Genomic DNA, 22,141 nt, shown 5'->3' with positions numbered 1-22,141 from the left:
TACCAATTGATTCCTGACAGTCACAGTGACAAGCAATGGGTTATTGTTCAAGGCCCAAAAAAATTTGGTTATAAGATCCACTAGAAAGTGGGTAGCCTTAACCTGATGTGTGGTAACAAGGAAAGCCCGAAGGCCATTCCCGTCCCTGTCAGGGGAGATGCCAACCATCTCTCCTTTCTACGAACACAATACATTAAGCTACCGTTCTGTTATATAAAATGTTATTTTAGGTTATATTATTCCGATGTGGTACACCAAAACTTAAGTTTCCTTAAAAACTCAACTTATTTCAGCTTCTAGCCCACCAAGTGCTCGACGAAATTCCCCTACCAAAAACAAACCCAGAGAAATTGTTCAAACATTAGAGATGGGTAAACGAGGAGGTAAGGGGAAAGAGAATGGTGCACCACCTTCATCTGGGTTTCACACTGCACTCTCTATGAGGGAAGAAGCTAGTGGGAAGAAGCAATCTCACAGTACAAAATCAATTCTCAAACACAAACAGTTCCAAAATTTGGCTCAATGGGCTGCTGGGAATTCAATTGGTTGTTTGGGTGCTTTTTTTGGTCGTCGATTTGCTGAGTTTGGGGAGTCCTTGGGTATTCCGCCTGACCCTTCTCTATTTCCTTGCCAAAGGTAATCCCTTTTCATAATTGTTGTCAATAGTTCAGTTTAGTGTAATTTTCTTGTTTTCTGCTTCAAGGAATCAATCTTGATGATATCATTGTGTGTTTTCTTTGAAGAGGGATGAACATTAAGTATTGTTAATTTGGGTTAAATGTGGGATTGCCTTACTTATTTAGTTTTGTGAATGTCATTAGGATGTGATTATTGGAATTGTTTGAATGAATCAATTGAAGTTCAATAATTGTTTGTTCGGGTTTAGTCAACAATTTGAAACATAGAATTTCAAGCTAGGGTATCTTAATTTTAGACTAGGTCATAGAACTGATTGATTTATGACTCGCACAATCTGAGCGCGTAGTGTACTCTACTGTCCATCTGGGTTGCCAGGGAACTTCTGCAAGTGTTTAAGACTGTAATTGGATAACTTTATCTTTCGCGCTTAGAGGCACTGACTATCTTCTGGACAACGCGGTTCTTTAAGTGTGTAAGGACTGTTTTTTTAGCAACTTTGAAGGGGAGTTGAGACTTGAGGGTAGGCTTGTAGCAAAGGAGAGGGATTCCCATATGAACAACACAAACATGGTTGAAAGAAAGGGATGTAGAAGCACCTATTTTGCTGTTGGCAGGGAACTTCAGGCTAAGGAGTTATTCAGCCACTGTCTGTTGTCTTATATTCCTGACATCAGTGACGTAAATCATACACTCCATTTCCATTTTCTGTCTATATCTTCCAAGTTTGTTAGGATTTATTTGGTTAGGAAAGGGAAAAGGGGCTACAAATTCCCTTCCCTCTAAATTCCCTCATTCTTTCATTCTGCAAGGTTTGCTTTGCGTTTTTAACTTGTTACAGAGTTATCTTTCCGGAAAGATGTTGCTCACTCTAGGTTGTAGGAATCCGAGTAGAAGCAACTCTTCATTCCTTGATTTTGTACTAGTTAGATGATGATATTGATCCGCAGATGGTGAAGCGTGCCGTAGGTTTAGCTGTTTGATTAGCTTATCTTGCACATGTTTGATAAACAGGAATAGGACCTGGATTTAGAAGTCTTGTTGTTTTAGGAAAAACTTATCTTTTTACATTTTTAATCAGTAGCTAGCAGACATTTTTGGGGGAGCATGCTAGGTAAAAGCTTTACTATCTGAGCTCATGTCATGAGGAAGAAAGTTTCTATGCTTATGATTAAATATAAATATGACATTTAACATCTGTTGGAGATTGCACTCTTGCATATGAAGATGCAAGTCAATATAATTGATTAGATTGTTGTATAGTTTCCTTAAACATAAGGAAAGTTGGTTGATGTAATTTAATAGCTTGTATATATAGCTCTGCCCTTTTGTATTCATTAGTTAACTGAGTAATAATAAAACAAAACATTTTATTTAGCTCTCTCTCTTCCTCCTAACACTGCTTGAGGCTTCCTTCAATGGCTTCTCTATCCTTTCTTCATGATTTTCTTCCGCCTTGATCACGAAAACTAACTTGGTATCAGAGCGGGAGTACGATCCCAGCTCAATTCCGCATAAAATTCCGTACAATTCAACTCATCAAAATTTCCCCAAATTTTCTACTTCAGAATTTTTTTTTCTCGAATTTGGTCTAAATCCGACGAAATAGGGATTTGGTTTACCCTGATATCTTCTGATTTCATTCATTGATCGTTTCTTTCGAATCTTGACTCAAGTAATTGTTGATTCTTGATTAACCCAAATTCTAGGGTTCGTCTTCTTCGTCACGTTTTCTGTGGTGGTTTAACTCGTCTCTAATATGCTGCTGCTCTTCGAAGCTCAAATTAATGGCGGAAACTGCTCTTCTGTCGTCGTCTTCTTCTTCGATATCTGCTTCTGCTTCTTACTCTGCTACTTCAAGGTTTGATTTACCCAAATTACTCTCTGGTTATGAGTTTTTCGTTTTGTGGGTCTGTTAATGGGTTGATAGCTTTGGTTTGTCCAAATGTTGAGAACCCTCAATTGTTGGTTAATTTTTGGTACCCATTGTCGTTTCTGATTGGTGTTGACTCGGATGATCTTGACTCAGTGAGTTTGGCGAGTTCTTGATAATTCTGTGCTGTGTAGAGAGTTTCAGAGTGTTGATAATGGAGTCTAATTCTTGCAATTTGTTTTTGATTGCTGTTTGTTGCCGGATTTCTGGGATTTATGACCTGTTCCAATTGAAGTTTTGGTGTTTGTGAGTAATTCATGGATGTTGTTCTAAGATGTGGTTGTAGTTTGAGATTCTGGTTAATGTTTGATCTGGGTATTTCTTGGGTTAGTAGTCACCATTGGTTAACTCATGCTTATAAGGCAGAATAGTAATGGTATGATTTCAAATGTTAATGATCTACATTACTGGTATCTCTGCGGCTGGAGTCTCAACAATTTTCTGATATCAGGAACACTAGTAGCTAAAGTAGAATTACTTATCAGTTGAGATCTGATTTTCTCTCAATTGAATAAATGGTTCTTGGTGAACCTTTTCTACTGGTTTCGTCGATAAATGTGGCTAGAGAAGGTTCGGTTCACCTTGCTGATGGGAATAAGTTTCTCAACCCGTTTGCATCTTGGTGCAGTGACCATTTTAAACCAAATAGAGTTACAGGAATAGTGGGATTCTTTTCTGGAAATGTAATTAAGAGTTGAAATCCTTTGGAGCTCTCTCTCTTCCTCCTAACTCTGCTTGAGGCTTCCTTCAATGGCTTCTCTATTCTTTTTTCATGATTTCCTCCGCCTTGATCACGAAAATTAACATCTTTTAGTTAGAAATACATTAATCATCCGAAGGGGTATGTTTCTGCTTCAATCTCAAGATGCTGTAACAGGGGAAGCTGTAAAACCATTAACATTTGTGAGGGAAATTGATGTTGACCTTTCCATTGGGTACTAGTTTGTTGTTCTTACTAATGAATTTCATTGCTATTTTTACAGGTGTGAGACGATTCTCCAACCTGGTTTAAACTGCACTATTCGAATTGAAAAAAACCGAGCCAAGAATCACAGACGAAGCAAAACCAAGACACCCACACAGAACAACGTTGTTTACACATGCCAATTCTGCTTACACCGGAATCTAAAGAGAGGAACCCCTAAAGGATACATGAGAGAATTAACCCCTTCAAAACCCAAATCTTCGAACCCTAAACCTGTGAAGAAAAGTAATTTTAGCAATGTTAAAACTGACAAACCAAGTGAGGAGAATAACAGCACTGTCAAAACTGAAAAGGAAAACGAGAAGAATTTCAGCAATGTCGAAACTGACAAGGCAAACGAGGCACCTTCACCTTCACCAGCAATAACCAACATCTGTTCTTCTGTAACAGATAATCCGACAAGTTCATTGGCCGAGAGTGGAGTAAAGTTGTTAGATAGTAAGAGGAGGAAAAGGAAAAAACCGGGGTTGAAGGCATCAACGGAAGAGAATCAGGTTAGCTCAGCCCCGGCAGTGATAGAGAAAGACAGTGGTGCTTCGAAGAGAAGGAAGAAGTCGTGGACGACTCTGAAAGATATTGCAGAGAGTGAGAAACATGACAGGAATCAGAGGTTTACTAATTTTTCAATTCCATTTAACTTGTAGAGTTGTAGTTTTGAACTTCTGAGTTTTAGACTAGGTAGGACTATAGGAGAGTAAGAGATGGCATACTACTCCCTCTATCCTATTTGTTTTCTCAATAGGCAAAATGTGATTGATTAAGAGCAAATTTTTGCAAAGAAATAGGGGTAATATTGTCTTTTTGACCTTTATGAGTGTATGCAAGTGGGGAAATCGGTGGAAACCACGAACTAGTGAGCGTCTCGGGTATTTTCCTTCCAAATATTTCCAACTACGTAGGGATTTGATTTATTAAAAGAGGAGTAAACGGAACCTTTCCATTTTTTCATTTTCTTCTACCTCTTTTTCATTTGAGAGGAAATGTATACTTTTAAATGAGTCAAAATAATTTAAGACTTTATTATCTTTTATCTTAAAATGTTGAACAATGATATAATAATGGATTAGTGAATACGTTTTTTAATTTTTTATTTCATAATCACTCGTTCGATATTTAATAGCTTCTTTTATTTTATTTTATTAATTGAGTGTTGTGTCGACAATATAAGATAAGATAATAAGATTAATTAAGTTTGGATAAAATAAGACGTAAGAATATATAACAAAGTTTAAACAGTCTCCAATTATTTTTTTATTTTTTTTTGAATCCTATTATTTAATTATTTAATTATGGGAGAAGTATTATTTACATTTGAAACAGTAATTATTAATTTAACGATTAAACATTTATACGTTAAATGTACGGGGTACAATATTATGATAAATGTATTTTTCAATATTAATTTGAAAGTAATATGAAAGTTTTTTAATTTATTCATATATTGTCACCAGTCGTTAAACAAATTAAATGTTTTGTGCAACGGTAATCATTTTGAAACATTTGTCATTAAAAAAATCATTTAAAACATTCATTTAATTATAATTCGTGCTTTTCTACGTGAGAACACAATCCTTCGATATCTTTCTTATAAGGAAAACTATGACTAGATTATGGAGGGGTGCTAACATAAAACCCTTAATATTTAAACAAAGTTTTTTCTTATTTACTGAAACCTAAGTATCAGCGCCGCACAACCACTGCTCGCTAAACAATTTGTGAATTCTAAGGTAAATCTAGTTTTTTTTTTTTTTCAATGCTTTACATTGCTTATGAACCATAAAGGATGTTTGTATAGTAACCAATTTTTTTCAATTCCAATTAGATTGTGGGAGGATCATTTCTCTAATTAGTCTTCCATGCAATATTCTTGGAAATCTTTGAATTTAATAGTTCACATTTTTTATTGATAAATTATTCATTTGAAGTTTGCAAAAAAAAAAAAAATATTCTAATATATATATAGGAATTGAATTGAGATTAGTTAATATATTTTGCTCCCATGAAAAAATGTGTAGATTTGTGGTTTTTCAAAAAAAAACATTCATCATGATAAGTGTTATTCCTCAGAGCTGCTTCTGGCATGAATATAATTTGTTTTTACAAGTATGTACTTGCTAGATTTAATAAATTGATCTTGCTTGTTAATTATGACTTAAAGATGATTAACAAAAAATTTAATGTAACATTTGTAGGCCTTACCACAAAATCATGAATTAATGTTAATTCTTGCTTTGTAATATCACAAATTCTTATTTACAATGGGTATACAATAAATATTGTATACCGGAGTAAAAGTTAACTCAAAATGCTTAAAAGTTAAGCTTATATATGTAAAAGTTATCTATTTTTAAGTGATAAATTTTTTCATTTTAGTAAAACTTATTTCTTCAAATTCACTAATAATGTATAAAATTAATCATTTAACCCTTTAAAATATTTATTATAAAAGTTAATCAAAACTAGGTTAAAGTTACAAAAAAAAAAGGGTTAAAGTTATCTTGGTGTACAATAAATTTATTGTACACCTTATGCGCGCAAGACCTTTTGTTGTAAAATTTATTCGAAACAAAATATGTTGATTATTACCCACCTACTTGTACAAGAGTCAAGCACTGGCGGATCTAGTGTGTAGGGAGTGGGGTCACTTGACCCCACTTGGCCAAAAAAATTACATAATTTTAGTTAATTTTAGACTAATTTGTATTAAAAAGTATCTAATTTAGTTAATTTTTCAGTAATTTTGTAATAGTGACCCCACTTAGTACAATTTCTAGATCCGCCACTGGTCAAGAGGTAACAAATGATGTCTTGGTATACACTGAGGATATGTGCCTGATAGGCCAAAGATTTTAAACCCACATTTCATATTTATAAATTATAACACCCTTGATTCATTCGGAAAAAAAAAAAAGGTGCCAAAGGGTAACTATTAAATTCAGCCTCTAATAAAACATGTTTACCTCCAAAAAAAAAATTATGTTGATTACTTTGTATTATTAATGATTTTTTAATAACGTTTACAAAATTAACTCACAAATGTTGAATGCGGTGGATTTAGCTGTTTTGGAGTATTTTACAACAAGAGTTTTCATGCAAACGGGAAGGAGAAAAATGGTTTACTTGCACGGTACTTGCAACCTTTGTTTTTACTTGCACCTTTTGGGTTTACTAACACTCTAATAATTTCTCCATACTCCTTCATTGACTGATTGTTATTTTCCAAAATAAATAAAATATTTATTTCATGAAACTAAACATAGTGTAAAAAATCAAAATACAATTAATAATTTTATTAACTCCATGCACGCGGTTTTTGACCCGTGCTTCTGGCTCATGAATCGAGCTTCGTATTTCCGATTCGTTAGAGTTCTTAAAGCAAGTTCATGTGGCACTGCCACGTACACCTGGCTATTGGACAAAGTAGTCCTATGGATATAGGGTTAGGGTCAAGTTAATAGGGTTTTTATTGGGCAAGACTCTTATTGGACATGGTCTTTATTGGACTGGGTCATTATAGGGTCAAACTTACAAAAAATTATAGCTCGTATTCACTTGTACTTGCACATGGCTCTTTTGTTTTTCATTTTTCATTGCTCGTTTATTGACCCACCCACTAATGACCCGCTATTGACCCGCGACCCGCTTTTGACCGCCCATTATCGACCCGCTAAAAATGACCCTTTCAATACCCGACCCTCTTTTGACCCGCACCGACCCTGACCCGCCCCACCCGATAACCAGGTCTACTGCCACATAACAAAAAAAAAATGAAACTGGTGATACTAATCGATTTATTTTCTGAATATCTCATCAACATTGAATCAGAGCATTGATCCAAAACCCAGCAAGAAGAAGAAGATGAAGATGAACATAGGAGAAGAACTGAACTTGAGCTTAAGCCTTGGGAGTTTGCTGTATAATCAACAGAGTCAAAACAGGAAACAGGAAGATGAGGAAAGTACGGCAATGAGCAGTATTATTGACTATGAATCGAGGTTGAAGGTACCTGAATGCGAGTGCATGTACCAGGAAAAGTTCAGGGGGCCTATTGTGCTGGCACTTCTGCGCAAGCGACAGCTCGAGGCTGGGATGAACAAAGGCGAAAGCAGTTGCAGGGAAGATCAGAAACGAAAACGAAGTGATTATATTAAGCTTTTTGGTGAATATATTTATGTCAACAAAGCGTAAGAATTAAGGTTCTTGTTTTAAGCAGGACTCCAGGAAGCTATGAGGATTAATAATGCTGGAAAAAAATAAACTACAGTTTTCTTTCATAAATGTGTTGTTCTGTTGTTTTTGTCTGAGATTAAGCAGTCTCAGGAGGATTTATATTGGTTTTTAGACACAACTATGGTTTTTCTTTTCTAGAAACATGTTTTGTTGTTTTGAATGTTGTCTTTGTTTATGGAGGTCAAGAAGTCCAGAACCGAAGTTTCAGAATGAGTGAACAGGTGTTTTACCATAGAAGCTTTTATGGTAAAGCAGGGAGGTGCTAGTGCTATGCTAAAGATGGCTGCGGACAGGCCCGTCCTGAGGCCCGATCTACCGTGAAAGCCCGGTGTGAGGCCCGATACGGGGCAAAAAAGCCTAGCCAGGCATGAGAACCAAGTCGTGGGACGGGCCTGGGCCATAGTTTTTTTTGGGAAAAGCACGACAAGGCACAACACAACAAAGTATGCCAAAATAAGCAAAATTAGGCTTAGGCACGACGGCCCGGCCCAACCTGACCTCGGCACAAGAGCCCGTGGACCTGGGGCCAATTTTGAAATTTTGGCCCAGCAGGGTGCTGAGTGGCCTTTGTGTGGGATGGGCCTGTGGGCTCGGCTTACAGCCCGACCAACCTGACACAGGCCACAGCCATATCCAAAGGTAGAATGAGTTCATATCCTGAAAGATTCCAACCAGATTTTACTATTGATGTCCCCTGTATGGAGTGTATGGCTATATCATGCTATCCCCTGCCATGCTTCTATTTTGATCACTTAACTAAACAAAATCCTAACAAGAGAGGAGAAATAATGGAAATTGGTGTATGGAACATAATCAGGTTAAGGAAATTTTGATGGGAAGAAATGGTAGATCTGTAATGTTCAGACTGGTTGATTCTACTCATTTTCTGACTGGCAGAACAAAACAAAAAAAAAAAAAAGCAACAAAATCTGACCACAAATCACCTTGATGAAACACAAGAAAAATGCCACTTGGTGAGAGAAAAATCACATTTCATAACAGGCATTATTAATTTATTATACAACATCACATTTTGCTCATATATGAAAGTTACACAAGTGTACAGCACATGAAGAAAAACTATACTTTCATTACATGAAGCATTTCATATTACCTATCCTTTAACAAAAATTCAAAGGGGGAATTGAATAGAGGAATACATACAATTGATCAAAATTAGCACGATGCTGATTGCTGATAACGTCTGTGTATGGCTTCATCAAACAACAGACTTAACTGTTGCAGGTTCAAGAAGTAACTCAACAATGTCTTTCTTCACCTTTTCCCTCACATAAGCAAAAGGAATGCGATCAATGACCTCGGCCCCAAAAGAGTAAATAAGTGCCTTTCTAGCAGTTTCCAAGTCAATACCCCGAGCCTGGAAATAAAAGAGCTGATCGTCTTCTAGGTCACTTATAGCAGCTCCATGAGAACATTTGACGTCATCTGCGATAATTTGGAGATTTGGTTTCACATTTACGGTTGCCTGAGGAACAAGAAGAAGACTCCTTGTCAGTTGTCCTGCGTCTGTTTGTTGAGCATATCTGCAGGAAAGAAACGGGTGTTGGCATAAGAACCAAGAAACGGGTGTTGGCATAAGAACCAAGAAACGGGTGCTGGCATAAGAACCAAGTACAAATTAAGTATGTGTTGATAAACTAAGATTTTTTATTTTTTTTAAGGTAAGATGAAGTGCCCTACCGGGTCGGAACCCCGCACGGATTAACCCGCCCGGGTTAGCAGGCTAGACACTTTGAGAGTACTCCCAAAGTGTGAGATCACATTTACTAGTGGGGATTGAAGCCCCAACCTTTTGGTTGGATAGTGAAATCATTTCCACTAGGCCAAGGCATTGCTGAAGTAAATAACTAGACAAGTATGTCAAAAAAAGGAAAAGAAATGAGAGGTAAGTTACTATGAACTTATGAAGTTGTCAAGCTTCTATATTCACAATAATACTTAATGTTTGAGGAAAACTTTATTGGTTTCTTGAATGGATACACTGATCCAAGGATCGAGGATAGGAGAAATGTAGAGCAAGAAAAAAATTAAACAGCTTATCACTTCAGAAGTCTTGAGATTTTTAGGAATAATAGTAAGAATTATTGACGACCCGGTTGTTCTATATATATCTTGATTAACGATTAACTCATAATCCAGAAATCCGTCACACGTCATTATAAGTTTACCCATTAAACTCCATTGAAAGTTTTTTATGTTGAATAATAATATAATTACACTCAAGATAAGGAAAGCATATGAAATGCAACCCTCTGGCACCTCTGCTACCATGGATGTCTTATTCTCAATTATGAACTCAGTGTCAATATCAACTATCATCTTTAAAGTCACAACTCACAAGTCTTATTCATGTATTTTCTAATCTTAACATTAGTAGAACAACAACTGTTCATGCAGCTCCTTTAGACTTTCAGGGCAGAGGGTGGACCCTTGAAAACCCATATTGGCACATTCCAAGTTTCTAAAGACAGGATTATGGTACTAAAGAAAGCATCCAATGACTAGCTAATAAAAAGAACATAATGTCAAGTGGAAACCAATAACAAAAGCAGATTGACAAGACTCCCAAGTCCTAAGTACAAAACACCTAAAAAAACGAGATTTGACTAAGTAGTCACATTATACTCAAGGAGAGAAAAAAGAGCTCTTAAAACTTTTTTTCCTTGGTATAAAGAGTAAACAGGAATTTTTCTGCATAGATCAATATATACATTTATACAATTCTTTTAGACAGCCAAAAGAAGAAAAAGAACCCAAACACAATTTACAATTTCACCATTTGCCAATATCAAAAGAATTTATGAGCCAAAAAAGGACCAATAGTAAACGGTTCTCATGAATTGTTGCAAAAAGATAAAAGTTGACCATTTATGATTCATGGGAACTCGATAATTGGCTTAGCTTCACATCTGATTCAAAATTATCTTAAAAGTGATAGTATATCAACATTATTATAACACTCTCTGTCTTTTTATCTCACTTTGATTAGTAACACAAGGACCAAATCTGGGCAAAGAAGTTCCTGTCCAATGCAACTATTATGAAAAGCTAACTCAGGAAAAATTTATTACACTTAAATTGGAAACAGGAAAAAGTTTTGCATATCAGGAAATTTATGCTTTGATAATTTGCACATTGAATATTATCACATCTGAAATGTGTAAAGCATGAGAGTAGCAGTAAGGTTGTCAAATCAGTTTCCCGGAGAAAAAGAGGTAATATCTAACCCTTTATCTGATAATTGGTCTCTATGATAGCTGATAAAGCATGAAGGTGATTGACTGATGAGAGTAAAGAAAACAGGATATGACAAGTAGTAGAATCTCCAGAGAAGATAACAAGTTAACTGACCTATTAACTCTTACGTTCCCATCAAATACAGCTTGTCCACGTGGATGAGCCACAATGCACTTGTGAAGTTGGTTGGTGTAACCGCGTGGATGATCCAAAACCAGACTGCTATGCAAATCCTGAGTCTGATCCTTGATAGATAGATGCAGTGTTGACAATTCTGTAACTGTATCTGAGCCAACTTGCTGAACATGGAGGTTGTGTCGGCTCAATTTCCCACCTGAGCTAAACTCTACAAGCTTATACGTGCTAGCTGATTCCTGTGGTGGGAAAGTACCATATTAACCTCTCAAAACCAAGATCTATCCCTCTTCAAAGAATAAATGGTTTTATTACATTTTATTATATTCTAGCAGAATAAGGGACAAAATTATAGCAAATAAAGGTGCAATATATCAATACTTTTAACCTACTGAGAATTGAAATTTGTTCGAATGAGACTTGAGAGGCAATCATGTTCCTAGTTTACAAATGTAGCCCCTCCTACCTGAAGCTCATAGGAGCTGCCCCAGGAAACAAAGTCTTTTAACCCAAGGCAAAAAAATGAAGGAAAAAATCTTCGCAACACACCTCAATCTTCATAGAGCAGCCAATATCTTTCTTGCATTCTCAGATCAAATTGTAATAGGACGATTTCAGCGATCATATGCATTTAATTTAAATCTCCCAAATTTACAGCATCATATGCATAAATATATTTTTAAACTCCTATGCTGCAAAACCTTCTTTTCATTCCATGATTCCCTTACTGCAGCATCTCCAGATAAAAGTAGCTCTACAGTCTACACTACCAAAGTACCAATAGAGATAATATATTTAGGATGAATATACATGAGGACATGAGGTTATATTAACATGAGATAATGTATTTTTAAACTCTTCGCTGCAAAACTTTCAAACCAGAATGAGACAACATATGCTTAAAACTTAAAAAGTCTGAATCCCCAGGATGAATACACATGATTTTACCTGCCACAGTCAATATCTATTTTCTTCATCCGAGTCCCAACTTATAATTTAGATGCTCTAAACTCTAAAAATAACTGGACACCGAAGTTTCCCGGCAGGCGGCAGCACCTTTAATATATTTAGGATGAATATACATGAGGTTATATTAACATGAGATAATGTATTTTTAAACTCTTCGCTGCAAAACTTTCAAACCAGAATGAGACAATATATGCTTAAAACTTAAAAAGTCTGAATCCCCAGGATGAATACACATGATTTTACCTGCCACAGTCAATATCTATTTTCTTCATCCGAGTCCCAACTTATAATTTAGATGCTCTAAACTCTAAAAATAACTGGACACCGAAGTTTCCCGGCAGGCGGCAGCACCTTTAGACATATAGCTCGTATAAGAGATTTCTAGCTTTTTCAGGGGGAGCCATAGAATTCCTAGATTCTTAATTAATGGTGATTGGATTTCATAACCAGGCTCAGCCATTTTCCCCACCTTACATTTTCCTAAATATATAACGTCCCAGATATAGAAAATATTGTTCATTCAAACATTCTATTCATCTCCTAACTCCCTTACTCGTGCGTCATTGTAGAAATAACACCAAAACTCTGCAGAAGAGGATCCTTCACTACAGCACTTTTTCAATCTAGAGTGACTGAATGAGGTCCTCTACGATAAAAACACTTATTCCTAACGAAAAAGCAGCCTTGGGAAGTAAATGGATCTTTCGTGCCTTCTCAATAGAACTTTCATAAGAAAGCTTTAACCCATCTCATCCACTAATCTCCTAAACAAGCAGCCTCCTCCTAGGTATAAAAATATTGCTCCTTAACAATTGCTCCTATTCATTTATTAACTACCCTACTATTGCATCATTGTACAGAATATAACACTGAAGCACTACCAATGACTAATGAGGACTCTTTCCTACATAGGTTTCATTATAGAACAAGACTCTTGATCCATAAAACACTTCCGTGTTGCACAATGTAGTGGTTAGATCCTAGATGGTGCCTAATGATGTATTTCATCAGAAAATGAACTTAGTTCCAGATAAGAAAGTTTTGTCTATCAAATACCCACTATGTTCACCACTCTACTTAATACGTTCTCAACGTAGTATTTTTCTCCACGAATAGAAATGTTTTCTAATTCCATAATACTTCATAATCAGTAGATAACCCTAAAATTTCCACTCAGTACTCAATTGTTCAAAACTTGTGTTCACCGAATATTTATAACAGAGGTGCTATGTCCATTACAAAGCAATCAAATTGAGGCCATCAAGCCACAAAATCCAGCAAACAGTATCATAACAAATGCACTTAATTCCAAAATGCTAATACACTAACAATAGAAGTAAATAAGTGTTGCACATTTTAACTACTGTAATTACAAGAACACAATGAAAACAGAACCTAATGTACCTGTCTAATGGAAGTCCACTTAATATGGGCAGCTCCCAAAGATTGTGTTTGAACATAAGAATGACTGAATGTTGCCCCTTCACCAATGATCACCTCAAGAACAGCATTAGTCCAATAACACTTATCTCCATCTCCACCTACAAACTCCTCAACTATACTCACCTCTCCTCCCTTCTCCACCAACACCAATACTCTCGGGTTCGAAACCGGTAACGTCTTTGACCCGGAATCACTCCCTCTAACGGAGCAATACCTCAAGTGCAACGGGCCATCAACCCGGCACCCTTCAGGCACATAAACAACAATCAAATCAGGAGCACCAACCCCATTAAGAGACCAAAACAAATCACCTTCAAAATTTGACACAAATTCAGACACCCTTTTTACAATTCCCTCAGAAGTTAGCTTTGCCAAGCTACCAACATACACACCCTCGGGTAAACCCGACAACCCGGATAAAGAATCGACAATATACCCATCAACTATAGTGAGATTGGGCAAATGGATATCTGAAGAAATACAAGCGATGTCAGAATCCTGAGGTGGGTTAGTGATAGGTTGAATTTCAGAGGATTTGATGAAGGACGTATCAGTGAACCTAAATGGCTCGTCTTTTCGGGTGGGCCATGATAGAGAAAGAAGGGATTCAGAGGAAGAATCCCTTAGTTTCTGCAAAGGTAAGGGAGTTGAAGAAGATGAAGAGGAGAGAGAGTCTTCAAAAGTTTCTGCAATTTGAAGCACAAAAGGGTCAGAAAGTGCTGCATTTAGGGTTAGAATTGAAGCTGATTTTGACGAAATTGGGTGTTTTGATTTGCGATTGAATGAAATTCGAGAAGTTGAGGGTGTTGGGAATTGGGAGAGTGAGTAAAATTGAGTGGAGACTGTTTGAAGAAGATTGGGAGTCAATGTAGAAGCAGACATTGATTATGGTGGTGGATTTCCAGAATCGAATTCTAATTCTAGGGTTTCCGACTTACGACCTTTCGGAGGAAGAAAGAGAAGGAGTAGAGAACGAACAAACGGCGGCGATGAAGATGAAAGTGGCGTCGCCGGAGTATGAGAGATAGAATGGGTGGCGACAAACGGCAGAGAAGGAGGTCGGATTATTTATATTTATATTATTTTATAAAAGGGAGAGAGAGTGACTTTTTTTTTCCGACTGAGCCACGCGTCACAATACTCATAAATCATAACAAAGGGGAAATCGGTAACATTGAAGTATGGCCGTAAGACCGATGGTTTGTGGATTATGGTGTTAATAAATTTTGAAATTTTACTCCTTTCGTCTAGGATGATAAAATTAAATGGATATCTATTTATTTGATTTATTCGCTATCTATCTATTTATTACTATATATTAAAATAGACAACAGAAATGACACGTGTTAATTCCTGGTGCGATTTTTTCCCGCTAAAAATCACTTTTCCAAAAAAGAGTATCTGTTTTTTTATTTTTTATTCTCCACCTTTTTTTATAACTATTTAAGTATGAAAACAATTTTAGTTTATAAAATATGGAAATAATAGATACGACGTAATAATAATTATTCTAAATTTGTAATATTTTAGTCAAATCGCTATATTAATAATGAAAAATATATCACTTAATATTTTGGTCAAATTGTTATAGTAGCGTTTTAAATATTAGATGAATAAATTTAAACAAGTATGTTAAAAATATTATAACTATGTAGTAGTTTGAGAGATATTCAGTTAAATATTTAGTGAAAAAATTATCAAAATTCGTGCGTGCACGGGACCTAATCTAATTTTTAAATAAATGGATACTTAACTAAACGGATGATATGCGGGTAATGGATGATGCGGGTGACTGATCGGGTCGGATACGGATGACCCTCGCTTCATCCGTTTATCAGCCATCCATCGTTTAATATATTTTTCACCCAAATTTTAATAAAAATATTATATATTCAAGAAAATATATTTAATTCTTAATGCAATTTTTTTTTTCAAAGTATTTGTTGTTATATTTTTATACAAAATAATTTTTTATTGATGAAAATGACTATAAGTTAGAGTTGATGTAATTATTTTTAAAATAAAACAGTCATCCGTTATTCACCCGTTTCATCTGCGGATGACGGATAGGTGGATGCAGGTCGGGTGATGGGCTAAGCGGGTGAAGGATTGATGCTGGTGGAGCGGATTGATAAACGGATGGATGCAGGTGAAGCTTCATCCAATCCGAATCAAATCCATTGTCATCCCTACCTCCGTTCCAAAATATTCTTTACGTATTCCATCTCGGGTATGCCAAAATATTCTTTTCGCCGTTATGATATGATCAAGTTAATTTGGCCGTACCCTTGTCATTCATGAATCATTCGTTATGATATGATCAAGTTAATTTGGCTTCATATTAATTTATTGTCATCAATCATTCGACAATATTTACATATTTTCGACCTACAAATGCATAATATGATCAAGTTTTTCCACCATGAATTCAAGTTTTACTAGAACTCGTTGATTAGAGACATGATTCAATAGTCAAAGTTGTTGATAATTAGAAATATTATTATTTTTGGTTTAACATGAGTTAATTCAGCTTTAATTTTTACTTGAAAATCATAAGATTAATAATACATATTTGACATTAATTAACATGATAGGGAGATTCGAACATGTCACTTTTCATACGCCTTCAATCACTACTATCCTTTGTATATTTCTTTTTAGGGAAATCCTTTAACTAGCTAGAAAAATAATATTCCTTCGATTTTAAATTAATTAACATGAATACAATGTGTTTTCATGCTTTTTAAGATGTAATTTTGAGCATAATAAATGGGTAATAATTGTTTTTTCCTTCATATGTTATAAAAAATCATATTCATAAAATTCTCTTATATATTAGGATGATTCTAAAAAAGAATGTTATTTTATATACTTCGTATAATTGAAGAACTTTATAACGTTTGAGCATTACTTTGTTGTCTTTTAGAGCCTCATTCTCATGAAACATTGTGTCTAATTTGATCAGACACTGCCAAAATAACATTATTACCATGAAAGTTAAAGTGGTTTCATTCTTGTTTTCTTTCCACATATATCATGCTAATTTAACTATTTAAGCACAGTTCAGCCACTAATAAATGTTCTTGCATCTTTACTTCATACTTCCTCCGTTTCAGAAAGTTCTTTACGCTTTGGAAAATGTGTCCAAAGTATAAAAACTTTGACCGTAAATTTCCACCATTATATACATTAAAACGTTACTTGTAAGATTTTGTTAGATTGGTGTCGGTATGTATTTTCAGAATATCAAATTTTTATAATTTTTTCACATACGAAATTGGATATATTAGTAGTTAAATATTGCATTGGAGTCCGTGCAAATAGTAACTGTAAAGATCTTTTTGAAACGGAGGTAGTAGTTGTTTAGCCTGTGTTTTTTAGACATCAATGGAGAGCCAAAAGGATAGCCACATTCTCATGTCTTTTCATCCCTCAAATAATTAGGGATTTCAAAGAAACATGTGTGAAATTAAAGTGGGTTAAAATTAAAATTAATGAATCCAACTAATACGTTAGAGTAACTAAATTTTCAGATCGGATATTGAATACTCTCTCTGTATTTATTTAAGGGATACACTTGCCTTTTTCGGCCGTATTTATTTAAGAGATACACTTGCCATTTTTAATAGATTATCAACCCCACCATCTAATTAAATAATCTATCTACACCCCATCCCCACCCCCAATCCCCTAAAATGACATGGTCCCCACTTGTTTTAATTATTAAAACTAGTGTGTGGCCCGGACGATGCTTCGGTTGCTACATTGAAAAGTTTTAGATTTTTCTTGAGCTCAATATTTGACCAAAATACTTGTATTCTCTAGAATGAAAAATATTCGTTAAGTTCGTCAACTACACAGGCACGCTAAGACATTTATCATGGCAAGTAAGTTTTCAATCATATCATCTTACAATTTGTATAATTTGTTTTCTCGTGGAACTAAGTGTGTCAAATTAGTAAACACCAAATTAGATATATATGCAGTTATGTAAGATAATCCTATAGTTGATTCTTATGAGACTTATGACATCAGGTTTCTTCACGGTTGTCATAATGCTTTAACTTTTTTCCCTTTTCAAAATAGTCCATAGAAATTAATAAGTCACATAAATATTTATTTGTTTTAGATTCATGTGAACATTTATTTATAAATTAATGTGAAGAGATAAACCACAATTGGTGGTTGGTTAAGATGGTAATGAAAATTATCATCCACACTGGAGGTTTGATGATCGAACCTCATTGTATTGATTTTTGGTTGTCCATTACATAATACATGGTGATTGGTGAGTGGATGATGTGGCGTAAGGAGAGTACTACGTGACACATATACATTTTTCACAACGCCTTTTAATATATTAGTATAGATATCTAACCAACCCCACTTGTTTTATTACTTTATTTTATTCAATTATTTTTCTTAATACTCGTGCCCGACCAAGTGTATCTCTTAAATAAATACGGAGGGAGTACCAGATATGATATCCAGTTGGAAATTAAAATTAGACTTTATAACTAGATTATTGTAATATCATTCAACACTAAATCCAACATGAGCACATGATCTTAACTAGACTATACTTTACTATTAAAATTACAATTTACTCAAATTATAAATGGATTATTAACATTTAGGATTTTAAGTTTTTGGAAAAGAAATATTTAAGTTGGTAAACTTTTAAAAAGATGATAAATTTCCGACCAGGTACCTAAACCGGTAATCAAATCAATTTAGTACCTACTTTTCAGATTGGATGTCAAATCGGGTTTCAAGTTTTTGATTTTTCAGATAGTTATGCTCAATTCTATTACATGCTTATATCTAGTGAAGACGTGACATGATGACAAATAAATAGTATTAGTTGCACCATACAAAAGAAACCAGTCTATAAAATTACGTTCAAGGCATTATTAATCACTTTTGCACGCACATAAAAATAGAAGTTAAATAGAGCAAACCATCCTCTTCATTCAAACCAAAAAAAACTACCACCTTCAAGGTTTCAACAACCAACTTAAGACTAATAAACAAACTAATAAGATATACATACTTTACATACAAAGGCAAAATGGCGATTAATTACATGATTAAGCTAGCAATAGTAGATTAGTAGTGGAATAATGTTGATTTATAGGCAATTAAGGTGATCGAGCTAGTTAGGCTTCCATGTCAGCAAAGGAACAAAAGAGGCCGAAAGTACACATATTTAAATAGTGATAGGATAAGCATGGTCCTTCAACTTTGTAGTTCCTTAATTAATTTGTGCTTAAACCTTAACATTTTCACACTTTGCCTTAACAACAATTATCTTAATTGTGCTCCATTTTAATTAGATATCCGTCATCTCTTCCATTTGTTTTCTATGCTCCATTATTTGAATTTTTTTGTCTGAAATAAATCAAAATAAGTTAAAGGTGACATAATGTACATGATAAATAAAATGATCAATAAATAAAATGATCAATAAATAAAATAAAATAGGGGAAGGCAAATGATAAGTGCAAACAAAATTTAATTAGTTTGAAAACAATCCTCTATGGTAGTATACTTTGTAAATTCGTATTGGGTTGTAATTTATGTATACCTTTTTATTTTGTTTAAAGTGAAATGCTAGAGGTCTAGTATTTAGACAATAATAAATTAAGAATGTATAGATTTTAATAAGTTCGATACTATAAAAATAAAAATAAAAAAGTTCGATTACACTCTTCTATGATTGTGTTGACTCGTGCACATATTTATATTGACTATATAGTATCTTTACTACAAATAATAATAATAAAAAAAAAAGGTCTTTTTAATTCAAGTTTCTATAAGTTATGCCTATAATATTATCCTTACACGATGTCATTTGGTGGTTGTCCCCTTTGATTTTGCCTCATACATATTTTTTTACATATATACACTTTCTACCTGGTTTCTCTCTACTTTTTTATGAGTCCACTTTAACACCCCTGTATGAATGTGTAAATTTTACCCGCAAATCTTTATAAAGAGGTGAAGGGGGTAATTTTTGTATTAAATGACAAAATAACCCTTATAGTATAACTCTTAAGAGTCCCGAGTCCCCTTTTTGCAATGTAAAGGAGACAAAACCAACACATAACCCACTTTTGCCATGTAATTGGATCATCAGCAAACATTTAGATGAAGCTCCCTTTTCTACTTTGTAGAGATGATGTTATTGCCTTAAACAGCAAATTAAAGAGATTCAATTGAATCAACTTTTTCACAAGTTCACATAAAAAAAAAAAATGTGACACGCATTCTTCAATTTTGGTCAAAATATTTCCCCCATTACATAGATTAGTGGAGAATCCATGTTTTTTTTAACGCATAGCACACCCGGTTCACTCCGACTACATCTGGATTCGACTCGTGTCACACACCTTGTTTATGGTGGGTGAATCTCCCAATAAGAGTTTTTGCACACGGCGAGGCTCGAACCCGAGACCTCCCTTAAGCGGCATCAAGCTGCTTACCACTTGAGTCAACTCTATGTTGGTGAGAATCCATATTGTAGTCTCAATTGAATGCAAATGTAACCTTTATTGTTTAAACATTTTACAGTGATACCATTAGAATTTCCATACGTCCACAAAAAATGTACCATAAGATCTCTCGTCTCATTTTATAGGATCGCGATTTAAAATGTTACTACTTACGTGTTTCTCCGTATAAAGTCTAAGTATAAATGAGTGGGGAACTCGTTCGAGTGAGAGACTGACGTCCTAACCGTGGACTACTCGTGACCTACAAAATCAATAAAATGAGCTACCTCGGGGAGTGTTACTGAGAAACCCGACGCTCAAGTCAGTTGTATACTTGTATGTTACAAGCTAGAGAGAGAAAGTAGAGAGAGAATATGTCTAGGAAGAATTGATTACCTCAACAGTGATTGGATGAATCACTATTTATAGGGATGCGATGAATAACATATATGGACACATGGTAAATAAATGCGTTTGTAGGTTGATGTTTGGATCCCGAGATTGCGGAGAAGGCCTAACTCGAGGTTGTCATCAATTTTATCCTTTGAGGGTATTTTGGTAATTTTTATGGGTTTTGGATGTGGGTCCTATTGGAGGCCCAAACAGTACGTGATAACTGACATATTCCACGACTAGTTTGTTCAGAATGTATCCTTACAATTCAAGAACTATACACAATATTAATGAAAGTAGTCTAAGTAGATAATGCATTAAGTCACTTGTAAAGTAGTGTATGTTGTAATAATAACAAGCAATACTTTTCCTACTTTGCTAATCTAAACAGGAAGAAGATATAATTATGCTTTTCAAGGTTATATTACTCTAAAACATTTAGCTTTAAATCCGTTAGTATTGCATAATTAAGGAACTTTTAAACCAATTTTAATTAAATAAAATGAAGAATTAACCAAAAAAAAGTAATAAGCACAACTTTTTCGTGTTTCTCATGTGAATGAACTTAAAAAAAGGGTGTAAAAGGGGATTTGGAGCTTTCACTATGGAGGTAATGGCATGCTTTTGCAATTCTTGAAAAAAGGTTCAAAAATGGAGTTTACACACATGTTCAGTTTCATACTTTCATGCCCATATTTTAATTTAGGAAATATTGGGCCGGGCCCAATGACGCTAGCACTTTAAACCCAAAGGGAAGAAAGTGTTTTTGTCCTACTCATGATGATGTGGAAGGTGCATGGACTTCCATGACTTGACCAAGAAACCCACTTATTCTCTCCATTACTGCACCCAAAGCTTCAACATATTCTACTTTTTTTAATCTCAACGGTTACTATTATACATCATAGAAGTTATAGAAGTCTAGGGGTGTCAAATTAGGTCATCGATCGGTTACGATTTGGGTATAATCGGATAATGTATTTGTACGGGTCATTGTGCTTATGCGGATTAAATGTGTGAATTTTTGTTTTCGGGTCATTGTACTTATGATTAAATGTGTGAACTTCTTTTTTTCGGGTCACTTCGGTTTTTGATGGAAATTGGTTGGATCGAGGTCAGTTTTTTACAGTCCTACATGGAACACATCTTGTACTCAACCGCTTCTAGTTTTACGTGAGCAATGACTTTTGATGTTTTTTTCATCTTTCAAGTAGAGTCTTTCGCAATTTGCGCATGGGCTGTTCTGATCGACAAATTAATGACAAGCTCTAAATATGTATGAATCCAGACCACCTTCCCAGTTATGAAAACCCGAAAAGTAAAATTCTCATCCATGGATGAGAATAAAAAAACCTATAAAGATCTTGAAAAACTCCAAGAATAAATTGGGAACAATCATAGGAAACCGAGAACAAACAAATGGAGAAAAAAATACAAACAAATGAAAAACAAGAAGAATGCTCGGGAATAGTTTAGAAATTAGATTATTTCCGGCCTAAACGACAAAAAAAGCGAAACCCTAGAAGATGAGGGAGAAGAAACAAAAATGAGAGGAAAAAAAAGACAGTAGTGGTTGTTCTACATCCAAGGCTATGTTCAACTTATTTTCAATATGATCATGCGGAAAACAATAAGTTAAGGAGATAAATAAAATGGAAATTCACC

The 22,141-nt window shown here is 34.8% G+C and overlaps 2 protein-coding genes and 1 non-coding gene across 4 annotated transcripts; 1 reads left to right on the top strand and 2 right to left on the bottom strand.

Moving 5' to 3' along the window:
* Nucleotides 1-56: 56 nt before the first annotated feature.
* LOC130464730 (U6atac minor spliceosomal RNA) lies at nt 57-187 on the bottom strand. Its single transcript, XR_008925083.1, has one exon. It is a non-coding gene; the product is annotated as a U6atac minor spliceosomal RNA (small nuclear RNA).
* A 25-nt stretch (nt 188-212) lies between these two features.
* On the top strand, nt 213-4,599 carry LOC110792376 (uncharacterized). Of its 2 annotated transcripts, none has more exons than XM_021997174.2 (2): nt 213-636; nt 3,553-4,593. In XM_021997174.2, the coding sequence occupies exons 1-2, from the start codon at nt 368-370 to the stop codon at nt 4,196-4,198; spliced, it is 915 nt and encodes a 304-aa protein (XP_021852866.1). In that variant the 5' UTR covers nt 213-367; the 3' UTR covers nt 4,199-4,593. The 2 variants fall into 2 exon arrangements, with proteins under 2 accessions (XP_021852866.1, XP_021852874.1); XM_021997182.2 differs by lacking the exon at nt 213-636 and adding an exon at nt 714-2,497 and having other exon boundaries at nt 3,553-4,599.
* A 4,160-nt stretch (nt 4,600-8,759) lies between these two features.
* On the bottom strand, nt 8,760-14,729 carry LOC110792390 (protein ABCI7, chloroplastic). The gene is made up of 3 exons (XM_021997192.2): nt 13,551-14,729; nt 11,157-11,416; nt 8,760-9,328 (listed from the first exon to the last, which is right to left on the bottom strand). Exons 1-3 carry the CDS (start codon nt 14,469-14,471, stop codon nt 9,004-9,006), a joined length of 1,506 nt encoding a protein of 501 aa, XP_021852884.1. The 5' UTR covers nt 14,472-14,729; the 3' UTR covers nt 8,760-9,003.
* Nucleotides 14,730-22,141: the final 7,412 nt, after the last annotated feature.

This window comes from Spinacia oleracea, chromosome 6 (genome assembly GCF_020520425.1).
Source record: "Spinacia oleracea cultivar Varoflay chromosome 6, BTI_SOV_V1, whole genome shotgun sequence".
Taxonomy (NCBI): Eukaryota; Viridiplantae; Streptophyta; class Magnoliopsida; order Caryophyllales; family Amaranthaceae; genus Spinacia; species Spinacia oleracea.
Note: the sequence above shows the minus strand (reverse complement) of the source record. Positions and strands in the feature narration are given on the sequence as shown.